The 13696-nt window shown below is 26.9% G+C and overlaps 2 protein-coding genes across 6 annotated transcripts in view; one reads left to right on the plus strand and one right to left on the minus strand.

Annotated features, from left to right (window-relative positions):
• The window catches only part of LOC122497695 (small conductance calcium-activated potassium channel protein), a 659102-nt gene that overhangs the window by 159146 nt on the left and 486260 nt on the right, over positions 1–13696 (minus strand). The gene's annotated exons all lie outside the window — the stretch shown is intronic.
• LOC122497697 overlaps positions 1–13696 on the plus strand; it is a 49583-nt gene that overhangs the window by 1831 nt on the left and 34056 nt on the right. Inside the window, exons 2-4 of one of the 2 annotated variants that reach the window (XM_043604963.1) lie at positions 6566–6634; positions 6711–6841; positions 10391–10465. The exons of the other annotated variant lie outside the window; for it this stretch is intronic. Coding sequence (XP_043460898.1) covers positions 6586–6634; positions 6711–6841; positions 10391–10465 — 255 coding nt within the window. The 5' untranslated portion in view covers positions 6566–6585. The remainder of the gene's footprint in view (positions 1–6565; positions 6635–6710; positions 6842–10390; positions 10466–13696) is intronic. 2 annotated transcript variants of the gene reach the window in all.

A 13696-nucleotide genomic window follows, 5' to 3' on the forward strand; every position in this document is an offset into this window, starting at 1 on the left:
TGATTATTCATGAAGATAATTTAATTTTTTCGTTCAATTAATATAAAATAGTATTAAAAATAATTTTGTTATTTTTTGAAACAATTAAATTCTTTATAAAAATATTAGAAACATTGTATTAAGTAATTAATTTTTTCGTAATATAATAAATTTTATGAGAATTTTATTTTAGATAATTTAATTCTTGTGGAAAACTTTATTTGTGAATATAATTGAATTCTTGCTAAGAATTTTATCAAAATTTTTTTTTAAATTTAAATTTCCATGAAAAATGTTATTTTTAGTATAAGAGTATTTGAATTATTGTCAAATTTCGAAATTTTTTTGAAAATGTTATTCTAAATTAATTAAAGTCCTGTGTGAATTTTATTATTTATGAAAATGATTGAATTTTGGATAAATATTATAAATTTTTTTTATTAACTAATTTGTTTTTGTGTAATTTTTTTAAAATACTAGATATTGGAAATAATTTAGATATTTGAAATAATTGAAATTCGAATATTTTTTGAAAATAATTGAATCGTTTTAAAGGATTAACTATAATAATCTTCGTATTTCATTCTTTCTGTCTACACTTTGAAGTTAGTTTTTGTTTATGCTTTTGTTATTTTTTTCTTTAATAAATATTGTTTGTATCGTCGGGTTAGCGCAATATCATACTTATTCAATAAACAAGGCAAGAACATGCTTATTCAAAATATAAAGTAAAAACAAACGAATTCGCAAATTAACCTTTTTAGTCAGACTTTAAATTATCAAGAATATTATAATTTTATTTCAATAATACTTTTCATATTAGAAAAACAAAATATTAAAAAAATTATTCTCAATGGAACTAAATAAAAATTATTATTCGTAAAACAATTGTACAAAAGTAAAATTTAAAATCTGACTAAAAAGGTTAATTTGCGAATTCGTTTGTTTTTACTTTATATTTTGAATAAGCATGTTCTTGCCTTTTTTCTGAATAAGTATGTTCTTGCTTTGTTTGTCGAATAAGTCTGATATTGCGCTAACCCGACGGTATAACAAATTTCGTTTGACGAATCTAAATTATGGAAAATTTTCTCCTTTTCATTTATAAAAAATTGTTAATTGTTTAAAAATTATGATTAAGATATAGGAAATATATCCATTTTATGCATAATTTTTATTCCTTAAAACAAAAACTGATTCTTTTCTTTGTAAAAAAACATTAAATATTCCCGTTTCTTAATATTTTTGTAGAAAATTCTCAATTTTAATAAGGGAATAATTTAAATTATTTCTTTTTTTTAATTCAAATTGCTTTAAAAAAATTCAAAAGTTTTTTAAAAATAAAGGAAAAAAATGTTAATAAATTTTATTTGTCAATTGAAAATAAAATTGAATTTTTTAAAATTTTTACTAAAAAAATGTTCTATTTACGAATTTCTTTAATTGAAAAATTATTCGAAAACAGCATTCACTTTTTTTTAAATAATTATTATTATTTTTCCGCAGGAATTAATATTTTCAAAAATTATTTTTTAAATAAACAGTTATAATTTTTTCTATAGGAAATAAAATTTTTCAAAATATACAAATTCAAACTTTTCTGAAATTATATAACTTATAAAACTATTGTTATAAAACATGAAAAAATCGTTCACTCCGAGTCTTCGACTCGGAGCAATCGGTATCTTCATTTTTTATAATAATTTAAGATGTCCGAGTGATGAAATTATTATTTTATATTACAAGAATACTGTTACTGTAACTTCTTCAAAATTATTTTCATTATTTTAAATCAATTAATATTTACTAGAATTTTTAACTAAAATTCTTCTCTAAATCAACCATTTTTAATAGTTTTTTAAAAAGTTCTTTGAGAATTTTCAAATCCATTTTATTGCAAGTCAATTGTATTTCAAATTTTGATTATTGGGAATTTCTTCAATTACATACCTATATATTAGAAAATAAAATTATCAAATAATTACAAAAAAATTAATTCTATTGAATTGTTAGTTAAATGTATGAAAATTCAGATTATCAATGATTTTGATTTCGATTTAAAACCTTTTGAAAATTCAATTATTTCTAAAAATTCATCCTATAATGCTTTTAATATTCAAAATAATTGAAATTGTGTGATGAGTTTTATTATTTATGAAAATAATTTAATATCGCGAAGAAATTTATAAAAAGTTTGTAAATAATTGAATTCTTGTGAAATTTTTATTATTCATGAAAATAAATAAATGTTTGCGTAGAATTTTATTGAAAAGTTTTTTTAAAGAATTGAATTCTTTTTATGAATTTTTATTAAAATAGTAGATGTTTAAAATCATTGAATTTTGAAAAATTTTTGAAAATTGAAAGTAGGACAAGAATTTTATTGACATTTTTTAAAATAATTGATTTTTGAAGAATAATTTTGTTATTTATATTAAAGATAATTGTGATTTTAACGAGAATTTTTTTTAAATTTTGAACATAATAAAATTTTGTTGGAAGAATTTTATTAATTTGAAAATACTTTAATTTCTGTAATTATTTGTAAATTCTCTAAAGTTCAATATTTATTAAATATTTTTCTATAAATCCATTATTTTTAATAATTAATTAAATATTTATAGACAAATTTAACAAATTTCAGAAGAATTTGAATTATTAAAATTTTTCAAAAATAAATTTTTGAAAAATTTTAAGTTTAAGTTTATTAAAATTTTTAATTGAATTCATTCAAGATTGAAATTTTATAAAATTTCAAACTGAAACCGTTTGTAGTTCATTTTTTTAAATTGTAAACGCAACTCTGGGACCGTCCATAAATTACGTAACACGTTTTTAGTGAAATTTTGAACCCCCCCTCCCCCTATGTAACAAGTTGTAACAAAATCGTTTTACACCCCCCCCCTCCTTATAAATGTTACGTAATTTTTAAAAATATTTTTTTATTAACGTTTTTCGAAACAAATTTTTTTATTACTGTTTTTTTTAGTATTTATATCGTACAATAGCAATACAAAATTAAGTTAAATATAAAAAACATTTAGAGGAATAATTTTATTAATCATACTGAACAACCAAAAATATAACATTGATTTTTTAACAATAAAAATTGTATATTATTCCCAAGAATCGGTTCGCGAAATGATTCGATTTTTACTTATATTGAAGTGGCGGCAAGGGACAGCTTTTCAAAAATTTATCCATTATAAAGAGATTAAGTTCCTTATAAATATTACGTAACAATGATGATTGACCCCCCCCCCCCTCCCATGTAACATATGATAACATTTTCTCGAACCCCCCCTCCCCCCTAAACGTGTTACGTAATTTATGGACAGCCCCTCTTTTAAAATTTATTTAGTTTTGAAATATTTAAGTAAAATTATTCATTTAATAATTTTTACACTGAGAAAACTGTATAGTCAAACTTAAAGTGGCAGGTTTTTGAGTGTTAAACCTGATTCTATGAATAGTTAACTTTTCCCTCCGAGTTAGTCAAATTGATCATCGGAGTATTTATTTAATTTATCCCTCCGAGATGGTTACAAACAACTTAACCTCAAATATAGTCTCTTTGTCCCACCAGATAGTTTGTTGAATATTCAATTTTAAGAATTAAGGTATTTAAAAAAAGAAACTATTATCAGAAAAAGAAAAAATTGAAGGTTTTGTATTAGAATTTGTGGTGATTTTACTGTTTATGAGTCAAACAAAAAGGCTCCAAACCCGGTAAGAAGAGGTTGATTAAAATAGATTAAAATGTTTACACAAAATTTCAAAAATGACATTGGTTTGGCATTAAAAGCATATTCAATTTTGACCATATATGCAGTCATTTTAATGCATTTTATTACCTTTTTATTAAAATGAATTAAAGTGTCAGCAATATTTAGGTCATAAATGGAATTCTAATGATTACAAATTTTATTGTATTAAACAGAATAAAATTGTTTTCAATTCTAATTACCCAATAAGAAGTAAAATGTATACCGAATTCAATGGAATATAAATGTGTGCAGATGAATAATTATCTTTAAAGGAGTTAAAACATGGAAGTTCAAAAATGACATAAGTTTAATTTTTTTTACTACCCCATGTGGGAGTCTGCATATTGAAGCATTACAAAAAAATTTCTTTAAAATATAATTTTTCATTAAATAAAAAGTTTTATATTTCTTTTTAGAAAAAAGTCTTTCGAATAGGGTGATGTGTAACGTTTTTTTTCGTTGGACGAAAAACATGTCAAATAATTACATTTTTAAATATTTCAAAATTGAATGACTTAGAGGCATTATAATAGAATATTTTTGCATTATTATAGATTTTCAGAATTTTATGTTCTGAGGCGGGCAATGCAGCGAGACCTTGAAAGCCGAGGTGAGAGCCGAGTGCAACCGATGTAGGTCCCAGTACATATTTATAACGAATTAGGATATCTGCTCTAAAATGTTCTCGGAGTGCTCTTGCTCTATGCGGGAGTACTCCTTGTATGCTTTAACTATAGCAAATCTGTTAATGAGCACTCTAGAGTAGATAACCGAATTCGCTATTACACTCAAAGTCGCTCCTCGCTTTCTTTGCTCAGGCTTTTCTCAACTTTAATATTATAATATTGTTCATTTCTAAACAATCAAAACTTTTTAAAAAATTGTTATTAAAAAATAAGAACTTATGCAAATTTTTTTAACTTCTTTTCAAAATTATTTACCAATCTAGCATTTAATCAATTTTGATAATCTAAAAGGAATTTTTTAAATATCATGAATTAATATTTTTTTCATAAATTTAAAAACAGAGTTCAAAATTGCAGGTTGACTCACTTTACTATTAAATGTAAATTATATTAATTGAACATTCTCAAAATTAAAATCTATTAAACATAACTTCTGTTTAATTGAGCTTCGGATAAAAAAAATTAGTTTTAATTAAATTTTAAAGAACGAGTCTTAGGGCCTATTCATGAGCATCTATTTTTAACTAATAATCAGTTATGTTTTAATGACAGTCACAGTTATTTTTAACTCAATGATCAGTATTAATAACTGCTTTAACATTTTTTAAAAATTTTTACGGGTTTTTCGGTTGAGGAAACATAAACCAACTTATGTTTATGTTTCCTCAACTTATGTTTATCTCTGGAGGTGGAAATATAACACAAGTTAAACCAATTTTACGTAGATGTGTCAGAGCATATTTTTCATATTTTTGTAATAACTGCTTTCATTGTAAATGTTAAATCAAAAAGTAATAAATAATAATTATATTAATTTTAATAACTTTCAGAAAGCCAATTTTTAAAATTTTTATTTACTTTATTCGAAGTTAATCGAATTTTACAAAATTATAATAAACTAATTCTAAAAATCAGTTTTACAAAAGTATATTTTAACCAACCCCGACTTTAATTTTGGTAAATTTTTTTTGGCAAATTCAGCTCATCAAGACAAAATATTTTCGAAAATAAAATCGCGTGCCTAAGTATAACTAGATTTTTCATTACCTACCTACCTAGCTGTTTTTTTAGCCTAATCTATTTATTTTTCTATTATTTGAAAACATCATATATTATTGAGAAATCAATTATCTTTCAAAAATTATTATAAAATATTTTTAAGAATTTCTTTATTATTTTTTAAAAATCAATTTTAAATATTTTTTGTTACGTATTTTTAAAAAATCATCTTAATGCAGTCAGGTCCCTCAAAGTGTTGTTTTCAGTATAAGTGTCATAACTCACAAAGTGTCGTCGTTCGAGACCCGACAAGTGTCACTTTCCCCATTATTTTTACCCTCTCCGATTTTAAAAATCGACTTCGCCATACCGGTTTGCAACATAAACTTAAAGAAATGACCACTTTCACTAAAGGGTCATGGCTTAGGCCACTGACACTTACTGAGACAGACAATCCCAAAAAATTTCTAGTGTGATTATTTGTGATTACTGTGAAAATTCTGGCTAATACAATTATGGGAGCGTTCACAAATGATGTCATGCAATTTTTCGGGATCATGGTAAAGACCTGAAATTTTTAAAAGTTTTTAAATTTTTTCTGTTTTTCATTCTTCTCTTTAATATAAATTCAATTAGAAATTTTAAGATATAATATATATTATACGACGTGGAAATTAAATTTAAAATTCCACTGGAATTTCCTAAAAATTTGACCTGGAAATCATGCAAAAGTTATGGGATTTAAAATTCGGATTTCTGTAGGAACCCTGCAAATGAACCTAACCTTCTGTTTCACACACGAAAGCTGGATTTTTAATACTAACACTCAGTATGGTTTGGCTAAAATAAAAGAACCTTATTTTCAAGTTAGTAAGAATTTCCAAACCAAACTTTTATTGTTAATAATGTCAAAGCATTTCTTTCAGTGTACACCTACCAAATTTTATCAAATTCCGTCAAAACGTGTAAGAGAAAATTTGTCCACAAGAATTTTGTAGAAATTTGTAAGAATAATTGATTCTAAAAAATTCAGAAATCGACATCACTATAAGGCTTCCTTTAAGAGGAAGTAAAAATTGCGAAAATTTAATTGCCATATGTTTTCTAATATATATCGTTTGTTTTGTGATGTAGTTTTACAGATCTAAAACGAAATGAGTGCAGAGCAAACGCCGGAAAAAGTGGTCGGGAGTCCCTCTACTGGTAAATGTTATTTTCCCCTCCCTCAATTGCAATATTAAAACTGAAAATATGTCCTACACTTTAATTTTTTTTAAAGCTGTTAGGAGAGGAAATCGAGAGCGTACGAAAAAGAATATTTTTTCGCCTGATCAAGGCACAAGTAAATCAAATCCGAAAAATGTTAATCCTCTAAAACGAACTGCAACAACCGCGGTAGCAGCAGAGAGAGTGAGTGTTCCAAAAATTAAAAAAATTATTTCACAATACATTGATACCAATTAAAGCTGCAATTACCACTTTCATCACACAACGATATTTCAGTGATTTCAAATCGTCCAGATGAACGAAATTTTTTGTTTAAAATAAAGTTTTTTTTATAATACCAAATGTAATTGAAAGCAAAAACGTTGGTTAAATATTTGTAAAATTAAAAATTTATTTTCTTATACGTGATGCCCTTATTTTTATACAATTTTTAAGTCAACCTTACACCCAGAGAAAAGGTATATTTGTCTCAGAGCCAACTAGACTTTTTATTTGTTTAAAATAAATTTTATCTCGTTTAAATAAAATTTTATTCGGTTCAAATATATGTTTTATTTATGTCGAATAAAATATTTATTTAAAACCAATAAAAAGTTTAGTTGGTTCTGAGACAAATATACGTTCATTTAAATTAAATAAAATAAAATATATATTATTTGATTTAAATAACATTTTTCTCTGGATGTATTGGAAGACGATTCATTAAGTTTTATTAAATCTGGGACGTCGAGGAAATTCAAATTCAAAAAAAGACTTACAGAAAAAAACAATTTTTTGTTCCAACATTTTTGAATAACTTCTTTTCGGAAATAATAGGGGGAAGTCCCCTAGTACCCGACACCTAAAGTTTTCACAAAACAAAATTAAAACTACTTCAAAAAATATGACTTCATTTATGAATTAATTAACTCTACAATATATAACACCAAAATCAATTAACTCTTTCAGTCACAGTGGTCGATATATCGACCACCTTTTGGGATGGTTGAAAAAAATATAAAAACCCATCAGATTTGTTTGAAACTTTTTACTCGGGAGTTTTTGAGGTCGCCGATAACGATTTCGCTATTAGTTTTCGAAAATTCAATTAACGGATTCACTTGAAACTTGTTACTCGAGGGTTATTAGGTTCGCTGATTACAAATCTGAAGTCGGATTTTCAGAATTCAAAATGGTGGATCCAATTTGGCCCTATTGGATCCGACATTTTGAATTTTTGAAAACTAATGCCAGATTCGTTATCAGCAACCCTAAAAACCCCCGAGTAACAAATTTTAAGTGAATCCCCTGAGAAAAATGGATATTAAGCTTTATTATCTTGATATTAATGGTTAAGGGTGTTCGAACAAGAAAAACCCTTAAAAATGGTTATCAGAACTTATGCTTCATCTGAAACGGATTATTATCACAATTGAGACATTTATCTCAATTTTTAAAAAATCATCCGGAATCTTGAATGGTTGTAATTTCATTTTCTTCCAATAAATTGAATATTTATAAATAAATAGAATGATAGGAAGTAAACTATAACCACACAAGCGAAATATAAACAAATTAGTGCTATTAAAAAATATCTTCAGAGGGCAGAACCCACCGGGTACATAGAAATTTCTTAGTTTACTTCCTATTGTTGCATATGTTAAAAAATCTTTAATTTCTTAGACTCAAATTAAAGTAAAATTTTCAAAATTCCTGCTGATTCTTTTCAAATTACTATCAATGTGTCAATTGCGATAAACATTCGTATCGAAAAAAGTATAACTTCTGACCGCCATTTTTAAATACCTTTCTTGATCGAACACCCTTAATATCTGTGACAGTCAAATATGTAAACATCTTAAATGTTCAAATTTAATATCTAAGATATTTGAAAAATACGTGTTCAAACATAACCTCACATTTAAAGATTATACTATTTAATATCTAGTATATTAAGATTTTTAATATCCACTTTTCTCAATGTCTGTTTGATTTTTAAAAATTCGTTTAAAAAACAAATTTCAGTTAATCGGTCCGACTAAACTATGGGTCGGTAAAACTATGACAGCCAGAGTTTAAAAAATCTAATTTCAGTTGGTCTGGCCGAAGGTCGGTAAAAGTGTGACAACCCTGGTTGGTCGGGTTTCTTGGGCAGCCGTTTAGTGTTAAGATGTATACAAACTTGGAGTTATTGATTATAGGGTCCTGGTGCTGCAAAGTAGTGCGGACCAGATTGATTCTGTAATGATGAAGTAATCGGGTCCTGACCGGAGAAATCATGCAATGTATTGGCTAGTCTGCCTCTCTACTTCCCGATAAAAATAAAAGGCCCTCACTAGAACCTTATCAGAAACTCACTATTGCTATAAGCAGCAGTAATGAGAAAAATATTTTATATTTAAATATGGAAAAGCATTTGGATGATTTAATAGATTAAATATTGTCATTCTTTTTTCTAAATCAAATATCTTACCTAAAATAAAAAGATATTTGTTTAAAAAAATTATTCTTTCTTTAAAGATAATAATGATGTGTATGATTTATGTGTGTACAAAAGTACATGCTCAAATAAATTGTTGAAATAAAACAAATTTTAGGTTTGACTATTAAATATACATATAGGGGAGAGTTGTCAGGGTTGGTCAGTGGGGTTGGTCTAAATTACAAAAAAAGCTTTACGTAATTTAAAGTATGGCCCCTTATACAGAAACAATTATTCCACAGATGATCCGAAGGCTTCAATAGCTCAGAAAAGCATTTTATTCATCCAATCATCTTTTTGTTCGGTGTGTTGAGGCAATGCCTCAACCTTTTGCTTTACAGCAGAAGCCGAGCTTTGCCGAACTAATCCGATGTAGGACCCACTACATTCTACACTCAACGTCGTCTGTTCTTCTTTCCGCTTATCTTCGCCAAAAATTCTCTCCGCTATTCTTAATAAAATCTTTCGTCTTCCGTCTCACACTAAGTAACATCTGAAGGAACTCCCTCCCTCTAAATTACGTCACAATTCGTAAACCCCCCTTTAATAAATTTTTCCAAAATGAATCACTGTCAATATCTAATTTTACCGAGGGGGTATTTACTTGTGTATTAGCGTGTACGCTCCTCACGTAATAGTCATGTAATAGTCACGTAATAGAGCATTATTACGTCAGTGTAATACCACATAATATAGAGGTAATATTCTGTAATAATCAATAATGCCCTGTAATAGTTCTGTAATACACTGTAATACTGGATAATACGCGTAATAGCAGAAAAATTTAGTGTATTAGAGTGTACACCATTTTAATCAGTAATTACCCCCTCGAATTTTTTTATAAATAAAGTTACTTATAATATAATTAGTACATTTTTTAATATTTTAAAAACAAGAAATATATTTGATATTTTTATTTATTAAAATTTTCTCATTATAGTAAATAGAGTATAAAGTGTGACATAACAAAATAAAAGGTCCCCCCCCCTTTGTCACAATTAGTCACATTTTCATAGACCCCCTCCCCCCCTAAAAAGTGTGACGTAATTTATAGACGAAGCCTAACATGTTCAAAGCATTTACTAAAACTCATTTCAACAAAAAAAAATGTATACAATAAAGGTTTCCAAAAATACTGACATGAAAAAGTAATTTTTGTACTTTTATGAAAGTGGTACTTGCAGTTTTATATACCTGGTCATAGTGTCTTTTTTATTATTGTATTACTACTTATTTGTTCTTGCCATTATTACAAACTTTAATTCTTTTAGAAAGTAATTAGAAAGTATAATAAAGAAAATGGAGAAAAAGCCGATAATCTGGAAGCCTTAGATTTCTTAAATGAAGTAAGTGTTTATTATTTCCCTGCATAAAAAATTACAGGCCAAAGTGTTAGATAAACTGCAAATAAAGTATAACATGTCTTTTTGTTTATGTACGAACTTGCTGCAATATGTTTAAAAATTATATGCAAGCTCTACAGTAAAAAAAATAGGCAAATTGGTATTTAGATGCCAAAATTTAATATTTGTCTGCTTGATATTTTTTAAATAATTAATAGACCCTTATACTTAACAAAGTAAATTTTTTAATATCAATTCTATGAGGATTGAGCTTCAAGAAACTGCCTTGGTTATCCATATTTAGTGTATACTTTTTTAATAAAACGATTTATTGTAAAAAATGTATCTGTTGTGCAGTTGTTACAAGTGATGCTATGAAAACGGATATTTTTTCCAATATTCAACAGATTCGTTTGCAATGTAAAATATTTGTCAAAAATGTAATCACTCATGTTTTATGAAGAATCTCATTTTTTCTAAATTCGTCTTCAAAATTAATGAAAAAAAACTATTTTCATAACGTGAAAAAATAATAACAAAAATTAAAAAAATTAATAAATTAATTAATTAATTAATTAATTAATTACTTGTTATGAAAAATATCGTTCGTAAATAGTGCGAGTAGTTGCCAATTTTTGAATGAGCTTTTTGTGCTTATTCAATTGAATAAGCACAAAAAGTGCTCATTCAAAAATTGACAACTGCTCGCACTATTTACGAAATATACTATTAAAGTTTTTTTCATTTCGAAACAATATTAGTGCTGTTATTTTTATGGAATTTTCACGTACAAGTAAAAAATTATGAATAATTAAAAAAAAATTATTTGTCTTCAATTTAGAAATATTATGGATGATTCTTGGTATTGTAACAACCGACATTCACTTTGTCCAGTTGTTACAATTTACACGCTGTCATTTAAATGCTTCTAGTTAATTAAATAATAGATATAGAGCTAATTCAATTGAAGGGTTACATAGAATAAGGGGACGAACGCGAGACTTGGAAGGAATATTACCAGTCGAGTAGCAGTGACAAGCCTTGAGCCGCTCGCTGCTACCTGACTAATATTATCCCTTTGAACCACGCGTTCCTCCCCTTATTTTATGTATAGCCCTTCAATTATGGCTTTTCAAAACTAGATAATAATATACCATTGATTTAATTGTATGACAAATTGTTGCAGCTATAAATACAATTAAAAAAATTACTTGCATAGTTTTTATTATTAAGTTTTTAATTCATATTGATTCATGAAAATATCAATTAAAATCAATAATATTGTTAAAAAATCGAGATATTCTCAAGTGTTGTAAAAGAAGAATATGGTGGATATTTAGTCATGAAAGTAAAGTTAGTTGTGTTAAGTGAATTTATTGTTGTGAAATTATCATTTCCTGCTATAATATATATTTTATGAAGTACACGGAAAAAAAAGTACGTGAATCCTTCCTTGAAAGTTCTTGACTTTTGGATAGGACACAAACTACAAGGCTGTTTCATATTCTTTTTATTAGAAAAATATAAGAATGTCCTAGAATTATTCTAGTACTAGTAAGAGCAACAGTGTTTTTTAAATTTTAACGAAAAGTCATTTGTTCAGTTTTATAAAGTTCGTGAAAGATTAGTTGACTGGGCTTGAAAATTCTGTAGAGCATGCGCAGTGTGCGTTTTTACCCAAGGTAAATGCCAGCTGATCGTCTGTTTCCATTTGTGTTGATTTCAGATGTGAATATACTATTATTTTATGAAAAACAAATAGTGCACGGAGAAAAATATAAAGTAACTTTTACTAATTTTATAGTAAAAAATTTTCGGTAAAGCATTTCTGGTAATTTTACTACTTTTTGAGTAAATTTTGCTACGTACGAAGTAAATATTTGTAAAAATTAGGGTGTTTTCGACGTTGACACTCTGAGCGCTCTGAAAGTACGAAACGTGGTTGGTTGGTCTAGGGGAATTCTGAATGTTGATTGGCTGAACTTCAAAATTCATAGTTTCATGCTCTGGTTTCCACACTCTGTATAGCTCTGTATCAAAGGTCCGAGCTATACAGAGTGTGGAAACCAGAGCATGAAACTATGAATTTTGAAGTTCAGCCAATCAACATTCAAAATTCCCCTAGACCAACCAACCACGTTTCGTACTTTCAGAGCGCTCAGAGTGTTAACGTCGAAAACACCCTTAGTAAAATTTACTTCGAACGTAGCAAAATTTATTCCAAAAATAGTAAAAATTACCAGAAATGCTTTACCGGAAATTTTTTACTATAAAAGTAGTAAAAGTTACTTTATATTTTTCTCCGTGTGTTTAATATATATTTGTCTTCAAGAATTGACTTTCAAAAAAATATTTTTTATTTTGTGTTTCTCACAAAACAGAATGTTATGTAAGTCTCAGTTTTCATTGAAATAGCATGTCTCAGAAGTCGTGAAAAATTTCACCATGTGGCATATAAGAACAATTCGATACGTACTTTTAAGTGTTAAGTGTGTGTTTATATTTAAGTTATACGCGAATATATGTGTGTGTTATAGGTTAGTTCATAAGTGTTGATGTTGACGAACGTCGAAAAGTGATACAATAATTGTTCTTTGTTTGTGTGATTAATTATCAATATATGTGAATGAATGAGTGAATTTCAGAAAAACTGTGTAAACAAGTGGAAATTATTTTTTTTATTTTACAGTTTTTTTGAAAGTCAATGAAATTCTCAAGCAAGGTACTAGAAATTTTCATTGACTGCTTTTGAAACTCTCATGCAAAAGTACTATACTGTTTTTAGTATTTTGTGTCGTATCCAAAAGTCAGTAAGGTACTACTATAGTTTATTTGAAAACGATTTTGAACTAAATTTTAGCCTATATATTGATTTATGAAATAATCAGCCCAATCAATAGTTGAAATTCAGCCTATCTTTCGTCTGATAGCTACTTTTCAGCCCACATAGCTGCTTTTTTCCAGAATTGTGTTTAGATTGTTTTAAAGTTAACTTCCCCCGCTGAAATTAATCGCATTCGGTCTACTTTCACTTACATCTGAATAGAAGTCGACTCTTTGTGATAAACACTCCGTCACACACCTGGGGAGGGATTCGCTCTTCGGTTTCAGTATTTTTTAAATAACTTTTGTTTTCCTGATTGCAAATTTAAATCAGTTTCTATACCTTTCGACGGTTCCCTCCTCAACATATTTCTAAAAAAACATTTCGTTTAAAGATAATTAATCTTTAAT

This window comes from Leptopilina heterotoma, unplaced genomic scaffold (genome assembly GCF_015476425.1).
Source record: "Leptopilina heterotoma isolate Lh14 unplaced genomic scaffold, ASM1547642v1 Lhet_135, whole genome shotgun sequence".
Lineage (NCBI taxonomy): Eukaryota > Metazoa > Arthropoda > Insecta > Hymenoptera > Figitidae > Leptopilina > Leptopilina heterotoma.